We start from the raw sequence: 24,025 nt of genomic DNA, 5'->3' as shown, positions 1-24,025 counted from the left end.
AAACCTATGATTGCGTTGGATAAAAACCGCAATTTTTATACGTGTGCATGTAAACAAATTCCTTGGTAGAGAGGTCTAAATACAGCACAAACAACATTTTCCAAAAGACCAAAAAGTGAAAAGTATATTTTAACAAAACGCATTTGGCTAATATAAGTCTAAATTGTAAACAACGTTCAAACCTATGATTGCATTGGATAATCAAAGTACTGAAGTACTGAACATCGGATGACCGCAGGTTCTTGTGGATGGTCAAAAGCACATGTCACAGAAATAGATCACATCTCTCTACCTGAAACTGAGGTTAATTTACAGAGATATATTTTTTTTCTGATACAAGTTCGTGCATGGATGATGAATAAATGACAGGAAATTCAACCGCACCGTAATAACTATTATATTGTAGTGATACAAATCAGTATACCTGGGACTATTATACTAATATAATAATAGTCCCAGAGTATACACTGGTTTGTTGTTATATATTATATTAATATTACGGTTGCATGTATATATAATTTTCATCTATTTGTATATCATTCTATTCTACTATTCTAATTATAGTGCAGTGCAAGTGCATGGTGGACACTCTTCTGTAAAAAAATCGATTTTTCTAAAAGATTGGATATGAGAAGCCATTCATATTTTCCCGCAAAACAATAACAGAGTTATCGGTCCTTGCCGAGAGTGTCGCAAAACGTTTTTGAGATATTCTTACGTAAGCTTTAACACAATTTTTCGGTACGTGTGCATAGATATCATCAATGATTTTTTACTTTTATATATATAACTAACGACAACATAGGAGTATCCATTGAAAAAATGAATTGGAAACAAGCGATAAGTAATGTTATTTTGCACTAGATAATGACCGCGGATCTATAATTTTTATAGATCGGTTGAAAACCCAAAACTAATTTGCATAATGGAAATTTAGGCGATAGCAATACATCGAAATGACCTCACCGTCATCGCGATGTAAAAACCGCAATTTTTATACGTGTGCATGCAAAACAAATTTCTTGGTAGAGGGGTCTAAATACAGCGCAAACAACATTTTCCAAAAGACCAAAAAAGTGAAAAAGTATATTTAAACAAAACGCATATGACTAACAGGTCAAACAACTGATGTTCTTAAACCCTGCTGACTGCCATGGCGATTGCCAAATAAACGTATCACAAGATGTAACAAAATGGATCTTAATTATTAATTTAATACCAAATAGAAAACAATAAACTTACGGAAAAGATGGTATACCGCAAACACGAGGTGCAAAAATTTGTACACCATATCCGGATTTCGACAATTAATGTCTCTTCAGTGATGTTAGGAATCTAAACAGTATTTGGAAGGCCATATAATTTACCTCAATTTCGGATAGACTCTTGAATTTTGAAGAGTCCAAATAGGATGAACGGATCATATAAACCCGAAGGAAAATATAATACAAGCCCAAACGAAAAAATATAAACAAGTCTAAATTGAAAACAACGTTCAAACCTATGATTGCGTTGGATAAAAACCTCATTTTTTATTCGTGTGCATGCAAAACAAAGTTCTTGATAGAGGGGTCTAAATACAGCACAAACAACATTTTCCAAAAGACCAAAAAAGTGAAAAAGTATACATTTTTTGTATTTTAACAAAACGCATTTAACTAACAGGTCGAACAACTGATGTTCTTAAACCATGCTTGACTGCCATGGCGATTGCCAAATAAACGTATCACAAGATGTAACAAAATGGATCTTAATTATTAATTTAATACCAAACAGAAAACAATAAACTTGCGGAAAATATATATGTTGTTACTATTATAAAGTATTACAAAATACATAGCTATGACAATTTAATAACAATATAATAAAAGTAAATATAAATAATAAAAATGTTCAAAAAACATCAGTTATTTATTTTCATTTCTGTTGTCTGCTTTATCTGGCATGGACCAATTTAGAAATGTATGTTCCATCCTCGTAAATTAGGTTGTGCATTCTCGGTGCATCGTTAAGGACGTCTAAACTAATCAAATTGTTCAAAACAGAAACGTAACAATGATCCAAAACAAATTCAGATTGGTCCATTGATCTCCAGAAAAGTTACGTGGTATGCCAACATCCTATCAACACGTTTTGTCTGTAAAGTATAATGATTGACAAGAATGATGTATACAATTTATTTATAATAATAATAAGATGTGATATAATTGCCAATGAGACAACGCTTCACCAGAGACCAAATGACATACAACTTAACAACTATATGTCACCGTAAGGCCTTCAACAAGAAAACAAACGGCTTGACTTATGTACAAAATAATAAACGAAACTCATATATGATATATGATATATGATATACAGCAACAAACAACAACCACTGAATGTCTTTGAACCACCTTGGTCTCGTGGTAGCTGTATCAAATATCAAATTTTGATGACAACCTACAACAGGAAGAAGCTTCTCAAAATTTGTGATTTTTTAAAATAAAATAAGTTTTTACTAATTTTGTTTATTTTTCAACACTTTAAAATAACTTAATACACCTAGTATATATTAGTTTTTGTTAAAAGCCTATTATGAGAAGACATTTCTCAAAATTTGTGATTATTTAACCCCCCTCCCCCCAAATTGATGAGCCGAATTTCACCAAAATATAATATGCACATCTACATATTATACACAACAACTGCAAAAATTACTTAAGGATATGAGACTGTAATCATTTGCAAATATAAAATAAGTTAAAACTATGAGTGAATTAGTTTGGATAAAATCTTTAAAAAAATGATATTATACAAATAAAACGCCTGCCACAAATGTCTAAGGATATGACCATTTGATATTCTGCGGTTGGGGGCAGTAGGTTTTTTTGCGGATTGACTGTTCATTTTCAACTATCGCTAAGAAAATTTATTAACACTTTTGTACACTGTTATTTCCTGCATTTTGTGTTACAGAATATTCATGTTCATCTTGGGCAAAGTTATCTATTTTCAGCTCTTACCAGGCAAGGATATTAATTTTCAAAATCATCCTGCCTCCCTCCCCAATCCCACACAAGAAAATTAGACAGTTGGTTGTCCCCAATACATTAAATTTACCAAAAATAGTGTATAGTACATCAGACCACACCAACAGACGAAAAATGACGTACAAATACAACTAACAACTAACAACCCGTGGACCAGGAAACCTGACTTATTACGGGTAAAAAATGTTGTGGGGTATAACCAGTTTTACTTGCTACAAACCTCATCTTCAGCCATTCGAGACCATATATATAGAAATAAGGAGATGTGGTATGATTGCCAATGAGACAACTATTCACCAAAGTTCAAATGAAGTGGATGTGATCAATTATAGGCAACCGTACGGCCTTCAACAATGAGAAAAAACATGCCGTACAGTCGGCTATAAAAGGCCCCGACATGAAAAATATGAAACAGTTCAATTCATATGTCGTAAAGGTAAAACTCACAATAAAAGAACCTGTACAGTACAGCAACCAACTAAATTAGATGAGCACTAACTTAAACAAGTCAAACAAGAGAAAAAACGGCACAAAATTTGAAAAGCAGGGTCAAAAGATGCTTGTTACAACTGGAAAAAAGACAAGGTGGACACAGCTATGAGTTACACTGCCGCTCAAACAAACACACAGAGCTAAAGCAACACTTTTAAATTGATTGATTAATTGATTGATTGGTGTTTAACGCCACTTTCAGCACTGTTGTGCTATTTCATGGCGGTCAGTTTAATTGGTGGAGGAAGCGGAGTGCCTGGAGAGAACCATCGACCTTCGGTAGGAAAACTGACAATCCTAGTCAATTAAGAATTGAGTCGAGCGCACCTGCAACTTGCGGGTGTCGAACTCACAACCTCAGTGTTGACAGGCCAGTAATATAGTAGTTCGACTACTTTTTTCTTCTTGAATGAAATTTATTTCACATATTATGATCCACAATATTCTACAATCTATTATGAAAAACATACAGTCCTTTATATTATCATGATATCTCATTTACACAACTTACATTCAGCACATTCTACCATTATTTACTTAAATTTTACACAAAATACAAAAAGAAAAGATTGGTTATATGGAAATGTCAAAAACAGCTCGACTTCTTAGACCACTAGGTGTTATTAATAGTTGAGGTTTAAAACGTCAAATTAATTTAAAATGTGTATGACGGTCATACACATTTTGAATTAATTTGACGTTTTAAACCTCAATTGACGTCATGGTGACATCACAACTGATATTTAGTGTCCGGAATATAACATCCTATTTATTAATACACAATGCTTCAACCCACTTTTTCCATGTTCAGTGAACTGCTAAATGTTGATCAAAACCCTATATTTTTTTGAACAAGAGTGGACACGCGGAAATGTCTCGCCTGCTTTACTACCATTGATTTTATGTTGATAGTCCTATATATATAAAGTTTTACTACAAGTATCACATTAACTTAACATGGTCCAAGAAAATGAGGTCAAGGTTAGATAAACCGAGCCCGAAATACATGTACACCTTACAGTCATTCCATACATTAATATAGTTGACTTATTGCTTATAGTATACAAAAACAGACCAAACCAGTAAAACTTAACATTGACCAATGAATGACCATGAAAATGAAGTCAAGGTCAAATGATACCTGCCAGACAGACATATAATCCTAACAATCATTCCATAAACCAAATATAGTTGACCTATTGCTAATAGTTTAAGAAAAACAGACCAAAACACAAAAGCTTATCATTGAGCAATGAACCATGAAAATGAGGTCAAGGTCAAATAAAACCTGCCAGACTAACATGTACATAGTAAATTATAAACCGAATATAGCTGACCTATTGCATACAGTATTAGAAAAACACACCAAAACACAAAAAATGAACTTTAACCACTGAACCGTGAAAATGAGGTCAAGGTGAGATGACACCTGCCAGTTGGACATGTACACCTTACAATCATTCCACACACCAAATATAGTCGACCTATTGCTTATAGTATCTGAGATATGGACTTGACCACGAAAACTTAACCTTGTTCACTGATCCATGAAATGAGGTCGAGGTCAAGTGAAAACTGTCTGACAGGCATGAGGACCGTGCAAGGTATGCACATACCAAATATAGTTATCCTATTACTCATATTAAGAGAGAAATTATCATTACAAACAATTTTAACTTTTATTCAAGTAGTCACTGAACCATGAAAATGAGGTCAAGGACAAAGGACATATGACAGACGGAAACTTCATAACATAAGGAATCTATATACAGAGTATGAAGCATCCAGGTCTTCTACCTTCTGAAATATTAAGCTTTTAAGTAGTTAGTTAATGCCGCCGTGGCCGCCGGAACACTATCCCTAAGTCGAGCTTTCTGTGACATTAGTCGCTGGCTCGACAAAAATGCGCATTAAGATAGCTGGGATGTCTTCCTCCATCTTGGATCTAGAAACAGCAGATAACAATTGGTCTAGATCTTTAATGAAATGTGCAAATTTAGACCATAGTAGCATGTTATTCATGTGTAAGACTTTTCATGTTAATTTGGAAAATTATGTATTTCATCATATTTTACGGCTGTATTTTTGTTTGATTATTTTTTTCAACCTTGCCTTATAAGGGGAGATAACTCAGATAAAGTAACTTTTATAATAGAATGTGTTGTGAATTTACCTATTTTATAATGTAGCCCGAAAACGTGTCCGATGACCCCATTTTTCTATTTCTTATATTATAAAAGCATATGATTAGAGCTATCTTCTCATAGTCTTTCTTAAAATTCTATGGTGTAGTTTTCTTTATATCACACAAAGTTGGGTTTTCCATGCATAATCTATACAAAATCTGACAATTTTGCACAACCTGTAGCGTGAAAAAAAGCCTGATGACCCATACTTTTTATTATACTTTTGAAAAAAGCATAATATAAACTACATTTTGACAAATTATTAAAAAAAAATCTATGGATTATAATTTAGACAACCTATCTACCTCAACAAAACTTTAAACATTACAGGCGGATTAGACAGACGAACACACAGACGAGAAAACATGATAGGCTCTCTACTATAGTCTAGCGTTGCATAAAATACTTACAGGTGCATAACGATTGCCAATTATCGTTACCCCAGCAAAAATAACATTGACATATATATGTGGATCCCTGCACAACACAATAGCCATTGTTACACGAAGAAACTCCATAACATGGGTCACCTACAAATAATAATAACATTACATGGATGCTTCATATTGATTCCATCACATCAGCAGCAAACAGTCACCTGTTTTATATTGATTCCATCAAGTCAGCAGAAAACAATCACGTGTTTCATACTGATTCCATCATATCATCAGAAAACAATCACGTGTTTCATATTGATTCCATCATATCAGCAGAAAACAATCACGTTTTTATATTGATTCCATCATATCAGCAGAAAACAATCACGTTTTTATATTGATTCCATCATATCAGCAGAAAACAATCACGTGTTTCATATTGATTCCATCATATCAGCAGAAAACAATCACGTGGTTTCATATTGATTCCATCAAGTCAGCTGAAAACAATTACGTGTTTCATATTGAATTAAAATGCGATTGCAAGAATGGAATACTTCTGTTTTTGTAGTTTTATAAGGTTATTAAAAGTTTACATTGCGCTTTAAGAAGTAGATCCAGGGACCAGGGTTCAAGGGGAAAAGGGGCGTAACTGTCAACAATGGTAAAAATAGAGCAAGTAAGGCGATGTTTTTACTTCTTGATGCCTAGCAATGCATAAAAAGGGGAGGAGGTTGTACTGAAAAGAGTTAACACCACACCTGCGTAAGTGATCATTACTTTTTTTACTACCGGTACATGATGTTTTAATATGTTAGGAATCAACCATTTAACTTCAAACGGGGGGAGGGTTATGGTTTTTTTTCTGAGTCACAAATTTTTTTTCGCGCAAATTAGTTTTTCGACGCTATCAATCAAATTATTTTTTTTTCAAAATTTAACACTATAAAGTATGGGGAAAATCTGGATTCAGAATATTTTTATCAAACTGAGGATCCGAATATTTTTTTTAGGAAAAAACCATAACCCCCAGACCCGGGTGGGACAAAAACATGATCTTAGCACGATATGGTACAAGTGGTTTTGTTGGTTGCTAAAAATAACATCTAAAGCCAGTCATGAGATCTGTTGAAATAACCTTATTACGATTTAATTGTTTTCCGTTTATGCATAATACGTGTATATTGATTTGGTTGGTTTCGTATCGTCTTTTCGTTGTCTTTCGTTTAGTGCCACATGGTATTGTCAGTTTCTCTATGACTTTTAAGTTTTAAATCTTGGTATCTTCAGTCTATAAGTTGTAGTACTGTGATAAGTCGTTTATTAACCGACTTCACGGCGCTTTATTTTCGCGATTATCAATTTTCTCAATGTATCGTTTTAAGGAAATATCCAAGTTTTACAAACTCGCGAAGAGTTTTATTCGCGTTAATGTTTAACTCGCGAAAGTCGCCAAAATTAGTTGGTTTACATTACTTTGTAATGTGATAAGATTGTACAAGCCCTGTACCATATAGGTTATCAAATACATCTTATCCTTTGGTCTCTAGTAGGTAGGAGTCTTTTCATGGCAATCATACTACATCTCCTCATTTTCATTTGTTTTGAAACACTCGTATGTCTCAACTGCTGTATTATTTCAATCCTTAAAACCTCGATAAACTCTCAAACAAGGGCCGATAAAGAAAAAAAAACTGCAATACTCCAATGAATAAACGTAGCAAGTAATGTTTATCTATCAACATAAAAAGGGAACGACCATTTAACTTCAAGGGGGGGGTATTTTTTTCCTAAAAAAAATATTCGGATCCCCAATTTAATGAAAAAAAATATTCTGGTCAAGCAGATGACAAAAAAAAATATTCTGAATGTAGATTTTCCCATACCTTATAGTATTAAATTTAGAAAAAAAATAATTTGATTGATAGCGTCGAAAAACTAAATAAAAATGTTCGCGCTTCACGGCAAAAAAAAATTTCTCAAAAAAAAAAACCAACATATAACCCCCCTCCCTTTTTGAAGTTAAAAGGTTGATCCCTTATGCCAAAAATGTAAGTACTACGATAAGTCAATTTTTCAGAATCGAATGCATTCTGGGTAATATTTTCAACAGTGTACACCAAAACGTCGTGATTGGTTAAAAACGTCCTAAACAATGGAAATTCAACCAATGACGTGACGTTATTTTCATTTTGGGGGTACGAACAATGTAATGACCTATAGTCCTTTAGATTCTGAAACGGTCAAGTGTAGACCCGGTACCTTCATTCGTTCGGATTGTCACCAAAATTTAATATTGTCCCTTAATAAGCATAACGTTACATCTTTACTTACGATCACAGTAAGTTCCAGTATAACCGTTGTGGCAATGGCAACGCCAAGTAGATCCATCTATTACACATGACCCATAGTTACAGTTCACATTGGTGCATGGAGTTTCTGAATGAGAAAACCCACTTATCATAAATCATACTCTAAATTATCTGAAGAATTTGTTTACACAAAACGGTAACCACAATTTTAAAAGATTCCAAAACTGCTTTGAAATTCTTAGAACGAAAGAAGAAAAGGCAATATGTGAACCCCGTTGCGCAATCGCAATCGACGTTTACGGGATATTTGAAATGTTTAATTTTGAACATTTTAAGAGAATTGCATTAAAATAGGAATAACAGTACTGTATTTGAAGAGTTGCTACGTCAATTTTGGATTTAACGATGGCAACTCTTCAGTATTGTTATGCCTTAATTGAAAAAGGGTATGTTGGTAGGTTGAATAATTACATTGACTTTTAAAGGAAATGATCTGGATTTTAATGATGCTTACCCAAAAATGTCCATACAATGTGCCTAAAACGTTTAAACCCGCTGCATTTATTTGCACCTGTCCGAAGTCATGAACCTGTTGTTCAGTGGTTGTCGTTTGTTGATGTGGTTCATAAGTGTTTCTCATTTCTAGTTTTTTATATAGATTAGTGGTTGATCCCTTATGCCAAAAATGTAAGTACTACGATAAGTCAATTTTTCAGAATCGAATGCATTCTGGGTAATATTTTCAACAGTGTACACCAAAACGTCGTGATTGGTTAAAAACGTCCTAAACAATGGAAATTCAACCAATGACGTGACGTTATTTTCATTTTGGGGGTACGAACAATGTAATGACCTATAGTCCTTTAGATTCTGAAACGGTCAAGTGTAGACCCGGTACCTTCTATCGTTCGGATTGTCACCAAAATTTAATATTGTCCCTTAATAAGCATAACGTTACATCTTTACTTACGTTCACAGTAAGTTCCATGATAACCGGCTGGGCACTGGCAACGCCAAGTAGATCCATCTATTTCACATGACCCATAGTTACAGTTCACATTGGTGCATGGAGTTTCTGAATGAGAAAATCCACTTATCATAAATCATACTCTAAATTATCTGAAGAATTTGTTTACACAAAACGGTAACCACAATTTTAAAAGATTCCAAAACTGCTTTGAAATTCTTAGAACGAAAGAAGAAAAGGCAATATGTGAACCCCGTTGCGCAATCGCAATCGACGTTTACGGGATATTTGAAATGTTTAATTTTGAACATTTTAAGAGAATTGCATTAAAATAGGAATAACAGTACTGTATTTGAAGAGTTGCCAGCGTCAATTTTGGATTTAACGATGGCAACTCTACAGTATTATTATTCCTTAATTGAAAAAGGGTATGTTGGTAGGTTGAATAATTACATTGACTTTTAAAGGAAATGATCTGGATTTTAATGATGCTTACCCAAAAATGTCCATACAATGTGCCTAAAACGTTTAAACCCGCTGCATTTGTTTGCACCTGTCCGAAGTCATGAACCTGTTGTTCAGTGGTTGTCGTTTGTTGATGTGGTTCATAAGAGTTTCTCGTTTCTCGTTTTTTATATAGATTAGACCGTTGGTTTGAATTGTTTTTACACTAGTCATTTTGTGGCCCTTTATAGCTTGCTGTTCGGTGTGAGCCAAGGCTCCGTGTTCTAGGCCGTACCTTAACCTATAATGGTTTAATTTTTACACATTGTGAGTTTGATGGAGAGTTGTCTCATTGGCACTCATACCACATCTTTTTATTTCTATATTATGAATGTAATTGGCTCGGTTGTAGTTTTTCTGAGTCCTAAATTTTTTTTCGCGCAAAGCGCAAACATTTTTATTTCGTTTTTCGACGCCCTTGAAGTTAAATGGTCGTTCCCTTATAATTTTGTCATTGTGTATATATTTGTATTGTACATATGCCTTCAATCCCTCGAGGTATAAATTTGCATTCTGTAATAAATTAAACATCAAATATCAACCAATCCATCCAGTAAACATTCCTTTCATATCCTGTCATGGTAAGTCGTTCTCTTCAGCCTTTTCTCAGAAAAACTGACCAATATGAATTAAGCATAGGGTGGGGCGAAAACATGATCTTAGCATGATATGGTACAAGTGGTTTTATTGGTTGCTAAAAATAACATCTATAACCAGTCATGAGATGTGTTAAAATAACCTTATTACGATTTAATTGTTTTCCGTTTATGCATAATACGTGTATATTGATTTGGTTGGTTTCGTATCGTCTTTCCGTTGTCTTTCGTTTAGTGCCGCATGGTATTGTCAGTTTCTCTTTGACTTTTAAGTTTTAAATCTTGGTATCTTCAGCCTATAAGTTGTAGTACTGTGATAAGTCGTTTATTAACCGACTTCACGGCGATTTATTTTCGCGATTATCAATTTTCTCAATGTATCGTTTTAAGGAAATATCCAAAGTTTTACAAACTCGCGACGAGTTTTATTCGCGTTAATGTTTAACTCGCGAAAGTCGCCAAAATTAGTTGGTTTACATTACTTTGTAATGTGATAATATTGTACAAGCCCTGTACCATGTAGGTTATCAAATACATCTTATCCTTTGGTCTCTAGTAGGTAGGAGTCTTTTCATGGCAATCATACTACATCTCCTCCTTTTCATTTGTTTTGAAACACTCGTATGTCTCAACTGCTGTATTATTTCAATCCTTAAAACCTCTATAAACTCACAAACAAGGGCCGATAAAGAAAAAAAAAAAAAAACTGCAATACTTCAATGAATAAACGTACCAAGTAATGTTTATCTATCAACATTAAAACATGATTTATAGACCGATCTGATCTATATATGAGATAACCTCCTTTTGTGAATACCAAAAATGTAAGATACTGAACATGAGTACTACGACAAGTGCAGACACGGTACCTTCTATCGTTTGGATTGTCACTAAATATTGTTCCTTAAGGATGTTTGCTTCTCTGTTTAAAAAATAACAAGCTTTTTAAAAGACTGTTATAAATTTATAGTATATAAACAAAGGAACTAAAAAAGCAGTCATGTAACGACAATTATGATTGGATGACGTCTACCAATTCAACGGTTGACAGTAGGCGTCATTGGCATTGGCAACAACGGTTGCGCAATCACAATCGACGTTTATGGGATATTTGAAATGTTTAATTTTGAACATTTTAAGAGTATTACATTAGAATAGGAATAATATGGAAAGCCTCAGCTGTCATATATTTGAGATCTACAAAACGTTATGCTGAAGCTTAAAATGTAAAGTTAAGACAGCGTGATGTTGAATTGAGTCTTCAAAATGCTAACTCTAAATTACAATATGCTAAGTTGAATTTGCGCAATGTTGACTTGCAATGACAAGTGCTTTAGTCGTGATAGTATAATGATAAGTCACGATGTTGTGATGATATGCCAAATACACGTAACGTTGGGTTTAAAGTACATGATGTGAAGTTGACGTTGCATGATGTTAGCTTGCAGATGGATACTGCTCAGTCACCCACATCGACAGCTATGATAACAAATAAAATGAATAGCTAAAATGTATGGTGCTGACTTGTTATTAATAAATGTTGAGCTGAAATAGTACGATGTTATATCATTGTGATATTACGATTGGTCTTTCATGCAATCTGTTGATTTAAAACACCATGATGCACAGTTGAAAGTACATGATGTTAAGTTAAGATAACACGATGCTACACCACTATACTGAAACGAAAGGTTTACCATACAATTTGTTGACTTAAAACAACACGATGCAACGTGTTAAGCTTAAGATGCTCACTTGAAACTACAGGACGCACAGTTGAAATGTTGTAATATTAAGCTACGATAGCACGATGTTATATCATTATAATGTCACAATAGGCTTAGGCTTATCATACAATTTGCTCATTTAAAACTACACAACGTACAGTTGAATGTACGTGATGTTAAGCTAAGATGTCACGTTGTTATATCATTTGAATGTCACGATAGGCTTACCACACGATAAGCTCGTTTAAAACTACACGACGTACAGTTGAAAGAACGTGATGTTGAGCTATGATAGCAATATCTTATATCATCATAATATCACGATAGGCTTACCATACAATATGCTCATTTAAAACTACACGACGTACAGTTGAAAGTACGTGTTGTTCAGCTAAGATAGCACGATGTTATATCATTATAATGTCACGATAGGCTTATTATACAATTTACTCATCTAAAATTACACCACGTACAGCTGAAAGTACGTGGTGTTAAGCTAAGATAGCACGTTGTTATATCATTAGAATGTCACGATAGGCTTACCACACGATATGCTTATTTAAAACTACATGACTTTCAGTTGAAACTAGGTGATGTTAAGCTAAGATGGCATGTTGTTATATCATTTGAATGTCACGATAGGCTTACCATACAATATGCTCATTTAAAACTACACAACGTACAGTTGAAAGTATGTGATGTTGAGCTATGATAGCACGATGTTATATCATAATAATATCACGATAGGCTTGCCATACAATATGCTCATTCAAAACTACACGACGTACAGTTGAAAGTACGTGTTGTTGAGCTAAGATAGCACGATGTTATATCATTATGACGTCACGAGAGGCTTATCATACAATGTGTTGACTTGAAACTACACGATGTCAACTTAAAGTATTTGGTCTTGACTTGAAACAGTCAAATGTTAAGTTATAAAAACAGAACGTAATGTCAAAATAAAACAATGATAGGATGACATATACTTGTTCAGAATTGAAAATTTTTGGTGTTGACTTCGAATATAGTACAAATATTAGATCGGTTTATGTTAAATTAAAAGACAATAACGATGCGTAAAACATTACAGAATTATGTGAATTGAAACTGCAATTCTACGGAAAAGAATGAGGGACAAATCCACAGGATTTTTTCTTCTTCATTTGCAAGTTCGGAGGCAAAATGATATACAAAGAAAGTTTTCCATAAATTCATAAAGCAAAAGAATTACCCATCGCTATATATTACACTTGAATACAGTTTTGCCGTATATTTTACATGTTTTGTTTGGATTTTTTTTTTATGATTAAAAACCAGACTTTTTTTTATGAACGACAATATTTAAGAAAATATTTATCTATGTTGTGAGTTAATATATATACAACATAATATTGTGCTTATAAGACTTATGACTGTGAGGGTCAAATTTTACTCATATAAAATCACATCTATGTAAGAGTTAGCGGAGAATTTGTATAATTTACCACTCCCGTTTCCAACGAAATAAAACATAAGAATCTGGAGTCTTAATCTTAAAAAACAAAGATCAACTGATATGACAAATAATACGGAAAAGCGTAGGACTGAGAGGGTCAGAGCTATATGAGAATGTGACACCCAACCCCGGCCTTGTTAGAGGTATCTGAACATTTGAATTTTCTTTTCCACGAAATAAAACAAAAATAATTGATAGGTGGAAGAATCCTACTGCATGGGGCCAACCAAAACATAAAGTATGGTAGATTCTGTTGTATACTTTTCGCTCATACATGAAGTCTATATGAAACCTTATGAAATTTGACCTAGAGCCTCCAGTCTAAATCGTCAACTTTAAAAAAAAAATACATCATTTACAGCAGTGCCAACCATTTTTTCAGCACCAAGTAAGATAGTTCCCAGGTTTATGTATATATCCACTCGGAGAATGTTTAATGACCAACCATGGAAATACTGTTAATATTGATTTGCAACCATGGACATACTGTGGATATTGATGTTTAATCATGGAAGTACTGTGAATATGTATGTGCAACCATGGAAATACTGTTGATCATAATTTATGTGCAACTATGGAAATACTGTAACTATTGATGTGCAACCTTGAAAATACTGTTAATATTGATGTTCAACCGTGGAAATACTGTTAACCTTGATGTGCAATAGTATATATTTGTTATAAACATACTACATTTACATTGTATTAATATTTATTGTTTTGTGACACATTTCTCATAAGACAGACCAAAAATTAAATGTTCCCTGATAGTCAATGGATAGGGTCTGGATGGGGGTACTTCATTTATGCATTCTTTAATTTTAGCCTATTTTTCTCTATTCTATATACTGTAAACCAACTAATTTTCACGAGCGATTTAATTTCGCGATTTTCGCGAGTAGATAATATAACGCGAATATAAATCGTCGCCAATATGTAAAATTTTGATCTTTCCTTATTTAACTACATCAAGTGAATTAGAAAATCGCGAAATAAAATCGTCGCGAAGTGGACTAGAAAGGGCTAAACGCGAAAAAAAGTATCCGCGAAAATAAGTTGGTTTACAGTATTGTTTGCTCATTATTCCCTATCCTTTATATTTTAACACCCAATTATCTCTATTTTAATTTTTTGGATCCATTTTCTCTATTTTTTATGCCCCCACCGTAGCGGTGGGGACATTAAGTTTTACCCTTGTCCGTCTGTACGTACGTAAGTCCCAAAATTGGTTTCCGTTCTCTAACTTGAGTTTGCCTCAACCAAATGTTATGAAACTTATACACAATGCTTATTACCACAAAACACAGATCAAGTTTGAATTTTGGTGGCGTCACTTTAACCGTTCTAGAGTTATGTCCCTTTATAAATGGAAAAATTGCAAAATTTTTATTTTCTTTTAAATATCAAGTAATTTATAAAATTAGAGTTATCTTCCTTTGTCCATGATTATGGTTGAATCAGCTACAATCAATGCTTTATACAATGCAATGTTTAATTTTGACTTCCACTGATAAAACACAGATCAAGTTGAATTTGGGTAGTGTCACTTTAACCATTATTGAGTTATGCCCCTTTATAAATCGAAAGATTGCAAAATTTTTAGTTTCCATTCTGTAACTTAAGTTTGCCCCAACCAAACATTATGAAACCTATACACAATATTCATTACCACAAAACTAAGATCAAGTACAAATTTTTTGTTTCCGTTTTCTAACTTTAGTTTGCCTCTACCAAACGTTATGAAACTTATACACAATGCTTATTAATACATAATACAGATTAAGAACGAAATTTGGTGAGAACACTTTTACCATTCTTGAGTTATGTCCCTTTATAAACATAAAAATTGCTGAATTTTTCGTTTCCTTTCTCTAACTTTAGTTTGTCTCAACCAAATGTTATAAAACTTATACACAACCTTTCTAGAGTTATGTGTGTTTACAAATAGAAAAATTGCTGAATTTTTAGTTTCTGTTCTCTTCTTAAGTTAGCCTCAACCAAATGTTATGAGACTTACACACAATGCTTATTACAACAAAACTCAGATCAAGTTCAAATTTGGGTAGCGTCACTTTTACCGTTCTTCAGTTATGTCCCTTTATAACTATATGCTATGCAAGCGGGGGCATCATCTGTGTCCACATGTGGACACTATCCACATTTTTGTTTTTGGTGGGGTGCCTTTATTCTGCATATTTGCCCATCATTCTCTATTGTGTAAATCTCATCTAGACCCTCAGTTAAGATCCCATTTTACACACACCATGCAGTTGTTTGATTATGTACAAAAGTAAGACATGGTTGGGTTCAACAACACATCATCTGTATGAAATATCCACTTGGGGGAAATGTCACCTGACCATAGGTTTTCATCATAGTGAATATGTCAAAATGGAAAAGTGAAATATTTTAACTGGAAATCTGTTAAAATCTTTTCAATTGGTTGATTCACTGTTAGAGAGGCTAGACAGATGAAAAGAAAAATGTCACATGATATGACTTTCTAATCCTCCACTTTGAAACAGTCTCTATTTCAAAACTTCTGTATGATAATGGGAGTAAAATATGATGTTTACCATAATGAGAGTTTAATGATGTAATAAAAGGATATTTTCACTAATCCTATATATTCTACTATGGTGAATGTTTGGCCACATTATATAAAAATAAGAAGATGTAGTATGATTGCCAATAAGACAACTATCCACAAGAGACCAAATGACACAGAAATACACAACTATAGGTCACCGTACGGCCTTCAAGAATGAGTAAAACCCACACCACATAGTCAGCTGTATTAGTTCTTTTGCTGTTAACTACTTACTATTTATTTGTGTATGTGTATTATTGACTTCTTTTTATTTTATAAACATTGAAAATAGGGGCTTGGCATTTTTTCTAGTTTTTTGCTGTTGCTTTTCTTTAAAGGGGGAGGGGTAATTGAAAAAAAGTGCATTTGTTTATGGAAAACTTTTGACAAGTTGAAAAACATGTTGTTACATTGCTAACAATTAAATTATTATGTTAATTTCTGTCCAGGATCTTAAAGGATTTTAATGTTTTTTTGATTCAAGTGTATATATTTATTTACAATCGGGGCATACATTCCAGTTTGAGCAGAAGCTCAGGTTTTTACTTCAATGTATTAATTATCTGTTTCTGTTATTGTTAGTATTTGATATTTTCATTTCATTTTCTGTTATAAATAAACTTTATCTTTTTAACTTTATTTTCGTGTATATAAAGAAAAGGAGACTTGGGTTATACATCAGTGAGACAGCTACCAAAAGACAAAATAACCTTAATTATGTTAGGTAATTTTTTACTAAAGCAACATACAGTCTTTCACAATATACATGTGTCTATGCATTATGTCAAGCTCCAAATCATCCTGAGTCTGAAAAAATTGTGAATAATTTAAACAGAAACAAGATGTGCCATAAAAAAAGATGCAGAATATACTAAAGATACATTAAAAACTCAAAAGTCCAAGAGAAACTGATAAAGCTTTGGCAAAAATGAATCTTAGATTTTTTTAATTGGCAAAACAAAGTAGCGGTTTGGTAATTGAAGGATACCGTATTTAGCCGTGTATAGTACACAGTTGTGTATAATACGCATCCCATTTTCATCCCTTCAAAATCGTAAAGAAAAGTTGTCAAACAAAAAAATGAAAAAAAAAATTTTGAAAAACAAGAAAAAAGATAAAATAAAAGTTTTAAAAAAAGTTATAAAAAAAAGATAATATATTTTTTTAAAGTCTACTTTACTGAAAAAAAGCCTTTGATAGGGAACTATTCAACCATGTGTTTGATCTTCATTTAAGTATATTGAAAGATAAAAATGATATATAAGATTGTTTGTTCAATCAAATTCTTTTTTGTTATATTTTTTGTTTAATTAAATAATTTAAAGCCATCAAAATAAAATGGTAGAGCTTTTGTCATGTAATTAACATTTATTAATTTTGTAAAAGTAAAGTTATTATTTGAAGATTCCTTTTGAAATCAATGTTTGTCTAAGCTTGTCCAAACTGATGCAATGTTCAAATATTATAAAAAGAAATAATTGGAATGTTTTGAACAAAAGAAATTAGAGCTCAAACATTTTTCTAAATTGATTAGCAGTAATTTAAATTTTATATCTCATGAATCCGATATTTTCTTTTTCATTGATCATGTTGATTTAGAGCACTGCCTCAGGTTAATATATTGAACACCTGTCAAAAGTTGACATGATTATTCAATTGCTACACACCCATACTTAATCCTTAATTACCCTTTAAGCTCACTCATGCATGATGTCACACCTGTGTACTTTGAATATTCAATAACGAAGGAAAAAAACATTATTAAAAAAATTCAAAATAAATAAATAAAACGAAAAACGTCTTGAATATATACAATAATGAAGAAAAAAACGTTATTATTAAAAAAATAATGGGGGTAAAAAAAGTGCGTATTATACACACCAAGATACGGGTATAATGTTTTTGATCCGTCTGTCAATCAGTCAGTCCTGTTCTTGTCATCGCAACTCCTCTGAAACTCCACATCAGAATTTCAAGGAACTTTGTAGATAATAAGGACAAACTTTGTAGATCTGCATTTCGACAAAAAATTATGATTCAATTTATTTTCTAAGAGTTATGACCCTTTCAACTTAGAATTTTGGCCTAGATATACTACTGCAACAGTTTGTCATCGCAACTCCTCTGAAACCATACACAGAATGTCATGAATCTTTGTAGATAATTAGGAAATACTATGTAAATGTGCATAGAAATAAGAAGATGTGGTATGAGTGCCAATGAGACAACTCTCTATCCAAGTCACAATGTGTTAAGTAAACAATTATAGGTCAAAGTACGGCCTTCAACACGGAGCATACCCAGCAAACAATTCATCGTTGTTACAACGTTGTGACAACATTAGTTAACTGTTGTGACAACATTGCAAAATGACGTGAATACAACGTTATTTTCTAGACTCCTAGGCACTACCTGACCACCATCCACACAATGTTGTTACGACGTAATAATTCAGACTGTATCTTTTAGGTGTTTTCTAGATAGCAGATGATAGTACAGAAATACGAAACAAAATACCTCCTCTTAGTTTATTTGTATACTTATATGCTTATTTGCTATTGTTTCTAAGAATTTCATTCATTTCCATTTCTTTAGATTTTTCGAAGGCTAGCTAGTTTTCGATATTTTGACTATCTTAGTTACTCGAAAGCCAAACTTATCACTAAGACAGAGGAAATTAGTTAGTCATCAGAGAGTGATTTACCTCACTCGTGTCAATGATAAGCTAATTTTTGTTATCTTTATATTTTTTTTTTATCTTTATGATACTATGATTAATTTCTTTTCTATATTTCAGAATGGTTTTACATACTTTTTTATTTTTTGCATTAAATGTTTTTTATATTATTAAGAAATAATAAAATTTGCTATAAATGATAGAATATAAAAGATACAGTAAGCAAAGTGGTTAAATATGGGTTAAAATGATCACCAAAACCTAAATTGTTTAAACTGTGGTATAAGAAGGGGAGATAAGAACTATATTTAAAACTATATTTCACTGATTTTTGTTCATTAGTTCCAACTTCTTTCGTAATGTGAAGCAGAAAAATAATGTTTAGTCCCTAAATGTTTTATTAAGGTATTTGTTTTATTTTTAACTCAACTTATATTGCGTATATAAGACAAAAATAAAATCATAAAACAGAATTTCTGCAACCTTGTGACAACGTTGTCAGAACTATATATGTACAGAACGTTGTACACCGGAGACATGTTGTCAATTATAGGAATAACTTTTACCTCCAAGCAATGCTGTACCAACGTTATCCCACAACGTTACATACTCGTCAGTGCTCAAAGTTATCTTTTTTTAAATGTCACGACGTTAATACCACCTCCAGCCAACGTCGTTAATACGTCGTGTGTTTGCTGGGTATCGACATTATTATTAAATGTTTTTCTAGGAATTATGCTCCTCTGAAACCCCTCAACAAAATTTCATGAAAAATTTTGTAGATAATAAGGACTTATAATATAGATGTGCATATCGACAGAAAATCATGATTCAATGTTTTATCTAGGAGTTATGCTTAGAATTTTGACCTTAATATACTACTGTCACAGTCTGTCAGTGCAAATTCTCTAAAACCACACAAAAGAATTTCATAAAACTTTAAGTTTTCTGCTTAAGTTAGTTTGATAGGAACTACTTGTGATAGATCATTGATATTTAATATCAAGTTGCATTACTATCAGTACATATCAGTTTGACGACTATTACGAGGCCCTGTCCCCTAGGTCATAGTCCAGCAACTTTAATTAATTAGCAATGTCCAATGTTAAGTTTTCTGATTAAGTTAGTTTGATACGACATACTTGTGATAGATCATTGATATTAAATAGAAAGTTTCATTACTATCGGTACATACCAGTTTGACAATTATTGTGAGGCCCTCCTCTAGGTCATGGCCCAGTGACTTTGAATTAATTAGCAATTTTCAATGTTAAGTGTTCTGCTAAAGTTAGTTTGATAAGATCTACTTGTGATAGATCTATGATATTTTGTATGAAGGAGTTGAAAAATATGGACGTTTTTACACACCAAAATCTACTATGAGTACAGACAAACTGATGCATCTAGGTAAGTTTTAAGGCATGGCAGGACCTAGATATATAAAAGTTATATGTAGTCTATGTATTTGATGTGCATTTTTTTCCAGTCTGCAGAAGATGGCAAAATAAACAAACCGTACTTTGACCTATAATGGTTTACTTTTATAAATTTTGACTTGGATGGAGAGTTGTCTCATTGGCACTCATACCACATCTTCTTATATCTAACACATGAGTTACATTTGAAACGGTCCACTCAGTTACACAGTTTAAATCACCTTTTGTTTGTAGATGTCTATTGTCCATCTATTGTCCATTTAAATCAATACTACTCACAACATTTATTATATGAGGGTGGGGGGGGGGGGGGGGGGGCTTCTCAAACCTCTTTCCCAACATAGTTTACTTTGGCACCTTCTGCAGGAATGAATAAAATGAATGCAAAATCCAGAAAAGATTATTGTTTTCTGAAACATAAAATGCATTTAAATTTTAATTATCTAGTTTCTGCCATGCTTTGAAACTTTTCCAGGTGCTCAGGTTTGTCTGTACTCATATAAAAATTTGCGGTGTAAATACAGCCATATTTTTCAACTCCTTATGATGAACCTTAAGTAATACAATATTGATAACGGAAATAAACACTATACAGAATAAACAAATCATATAATCCCAGAAAAATATAATAGTGAAATCAATTTCATGAGAATTTTACAGAACAAGCGTAATTTTTAAAGATAAGGAAAAATACCCAAAAAATTTCCGGAACACAAAAATTTCCGATTCTTTTGTCGTGTATAGAAAACATAAAACAGATATTTTTCTGCAACGATTAATAGATTGAGATTGCTTCTTTTAGTTGATATTACCAGATTGAGTACCAGAATGTCCTTTAACAGACTATGTAATCTGTCGAAAAAATATATACTCCGGAGTCAAAAGTCGGGAATATAAAAATAGTCTATTGACAAAACAACAATTAGGTTTCTGAAAGATCCAAATAACACTTATCTTTGTGATGCCAATGACTTATTATGAAGTAATTATTTAAGTATCATTAAAATAATGACGAAAATATTTGTTTAACGGACGCACGGTCGGACCATATGGACAAGGTGATTGCAATTACAGTCCCTCTTTATGAGTTGGGATATACTTATGTCAACGTTTTAATAATTCATTGAAAAACATCTGAATATTCTATCATAGAAATGTATATTCCTTATCAATTTGTCATTTGCTTCTTTAGAATTAATTTTAGGAGAACAATATGGGATATATGCATACATGTCTTCCTTCGAATTTTAGGTTTGGTTTTGCCTTATTTGTTTTTCAGGTTGTCTGATGAGGTTCTGGGTGGGGGTTCTTGATTTCAGTATTTAAAAACAAATTTTTAGGCCATCTTTTTATTTAAAAAACGCTTATTTTGTAAAATTCTCATGAAATTTATATTGTTACGATTTTACAGTTTATGAATATTATAATATTTCAACAGTTATGTATTTTCCGATTTCTCTCGGAATTTACCCATTTGATCTCCTTATCGTTGAAAACGGCATCGAAATTCATTAACTTAAACCTTGGTTGCTATAAGACGCCTTACCTGGACAGTTGTTGCTAGGTGCTCTCTTCGATGTCCGCGTTCCTAGTATAAATAGTGGGTAGCTATTTAAGTAAAAGTTTTAATTTGTACCGAAGATATTATACGAAGCAGAAAGGAAATGGTTTAAAGCAAGCAGCAGGATTATTAAACAAAGTGAAGTGTTTGAAACCTGCTGACAGGATATAAAAAGGCTGAGACAGTTGTTTCGGTACAAATTGTCCAAACAGGACTGGTGCTAAGGTTTTGCGTTTCACATCCCTTACTATTTCAGTGACTGTTTGCTGATATACCATGCCTTAGTGCTACCCTGTTGTTCCGACAGTTATAGACATACATTTCAATAAGGTTTCATACGAAAGTTTACATTAGTTCAAATTTGTTTCATACATTAGTTTTCTAATAGGTTCCATACATTTAGGTTTCAGCCTAGTACCAAACATTTGGTTTTTAATAAGTATCAGACTGAAAGGATTTTAGACAGTTTAATTTACAAGGTTCGGGTTAGATTGTAAGGTCATATATCTATATGGTGCTGAAATTCATTTTATGTAGTTTTTGTTTTATATCTGGTAGTACAGCGTAAACTGTTTTGCATTGCTCTTCAAATACCAGGAAACTGGTACGAACCCGAGGGTATTAACAAAACATACTAAAACGCCCCCGCCCGGTTACGTGTAACGATATCGATTTCTTTAATTTGGTCATGATTGTTCATTTCTCTAATCGGTATTATTTACATAATTCTTTTATTTCCTCAGTTATTCTTTATATTTTTGCACCCCATTATTCTCTATCTTTATTATTTTGGTCCATTTTTCTCTATTCTTTATATCATTTGGTCATTATTTTCTATGCTGTAAATCCTTTCCGGACCCTCATAGATTTTGTAAAATGATGACATTCAGATACACCAAAACGTGACTATTAGAAGAATACATTTGTTCTGCCATTCTACACCTTAGAATATTAAATATATTTAATAATATTAAACGATATTTTACATTTTGTACTGAAAGTTATACAATACCGAAACCAATATTGTTCATCCTTTTAAAAAATGTTCAATAATTTCGTGTTTATGTCGTGTATTTATATCAATCTGCCATGTTACGTTTAGAAACCCATGTTACTAATCATTAAATAATTAATTACAATTACCTATCAATCATTATCTTAATCGCTGTTCTATTTAATACTAGCAGAGCATGCTGAAACATATAATAATAATTGTTTACAAATCATAAAGCATCAACAGTGTTTTTATTTCATATCATGTATTGTCGATTTAAAGCAGTTTTAACTTCGAATTACATGAAAATACAATTGTCAATACAAAATAATGAATCATTCGGAACTCTAAGGTCCGTCTACCTACATGCATCATGTGTATGCCAGATTTAAAACAACTTTTCGGAATGTTTTGTTTTCGGTGCTCTTCAACCTCGATTTTGATTTGGCCTTCCAACTATTTTCATTTGAGCGTCACTGATTATATGGATTATTCGCTCATAAAGATAAAACGCGCCTTTGGCATTCAAAATTATCAGCCAAAAACATTTAATGTCTTACTGTATACAGGATAGCAACAAATTGTGGCAAATAAGCAAAAAGAAAAAAGAAAGAAAAAAACTTTTTCAACATTTTGCACCGAAATTATCTTTAAATAAAACATGTGACAAAATAATAATTAACAATACTATATAAAATTAATTGGGGGGAGGTAAAGGTTCCAAAGGATAATTTAACAAAATCTGATAAGACGTACTAGGAGACGACATACATATCGACACATTGCAACTAATAAAGATTTCTATAAATATTCTTTTTATTCAAAAACCATTTCTGACTGGAATTCACTACTTGAAGCAATATGTATGTCTGAAACCCTGGAACCCTCCTAAAGTGGCATATCCATTCTAACATTTAAATGACCCACACCAACTTATCAACCACCAAAACCACTGTACATAATGTATATATGTTATTCTATAATCTATTTAAATGTATTGTAATTTTAATTAAGTCCATATACATGTAGCACACGAGTTCCGAGAAGTTTTACACTCCTAGGAGTCTACTCCCGTA

At 32.5% G+C, this 24,025-nt stretch overlaps 1 protein-coding gene across 4 annotated transcripts in view; it reads right to left on the bottom strand.

The window, feature by feature from the left end:
- LOC127718241 (fibropellin-3-like) overlaps window positions 1-24,025 on the bottom strand; it is a 231,423-nt gene that overhangs the window by 67,361 nt on the left and 140,037 nt on the right. The window contains exons 5-6 of one of the 4 annotated variants that reach the window (XM_052224239.1): window positions 6,121-6,240; window positions 1,749-2,137 (exon numbers count right to left, since the gene is read on the bottom strand). The exons of 2 other annotated variants lie outside the window; for them this stretch is intronic. In XM_052224239.1, coding sequence (XP_052080199.1) covers window positions 2,124-2,137; window positions 6,121-6,240 — 134 coding nt within the window. In that variant the 3' untranslated portion in view covers window positions 1,749-2,123. Of the gene's footprint in view, window positions 1-1,748; window positions 2,138-6,120; window positions 6,241-24,025 lie in introns of those variants that run through there. One more of the 4 variants, XM_052224237.1, reaches the window with a different exon arrangement.

Source organism: Mytilus californianus, unplaced genomic scaffold (assembly GCF_021869535.1).
Source record: "Mytilus californianus isolate M0D057914Y unplaced genomic scaffold, xbMytCali1.0.p SCAF_10, whole genome shotgun sequence".
NCBI lineage: Eukaryota > Metazoa > Mollusca > Bivalvia > Mytilida > Mytilidae > Mytilus > Mytilus californianus.
Note: the sequence above shows the minus strand (reverse complement) of the source record. Positions and strands in the feature narration are given on the sequence as shown.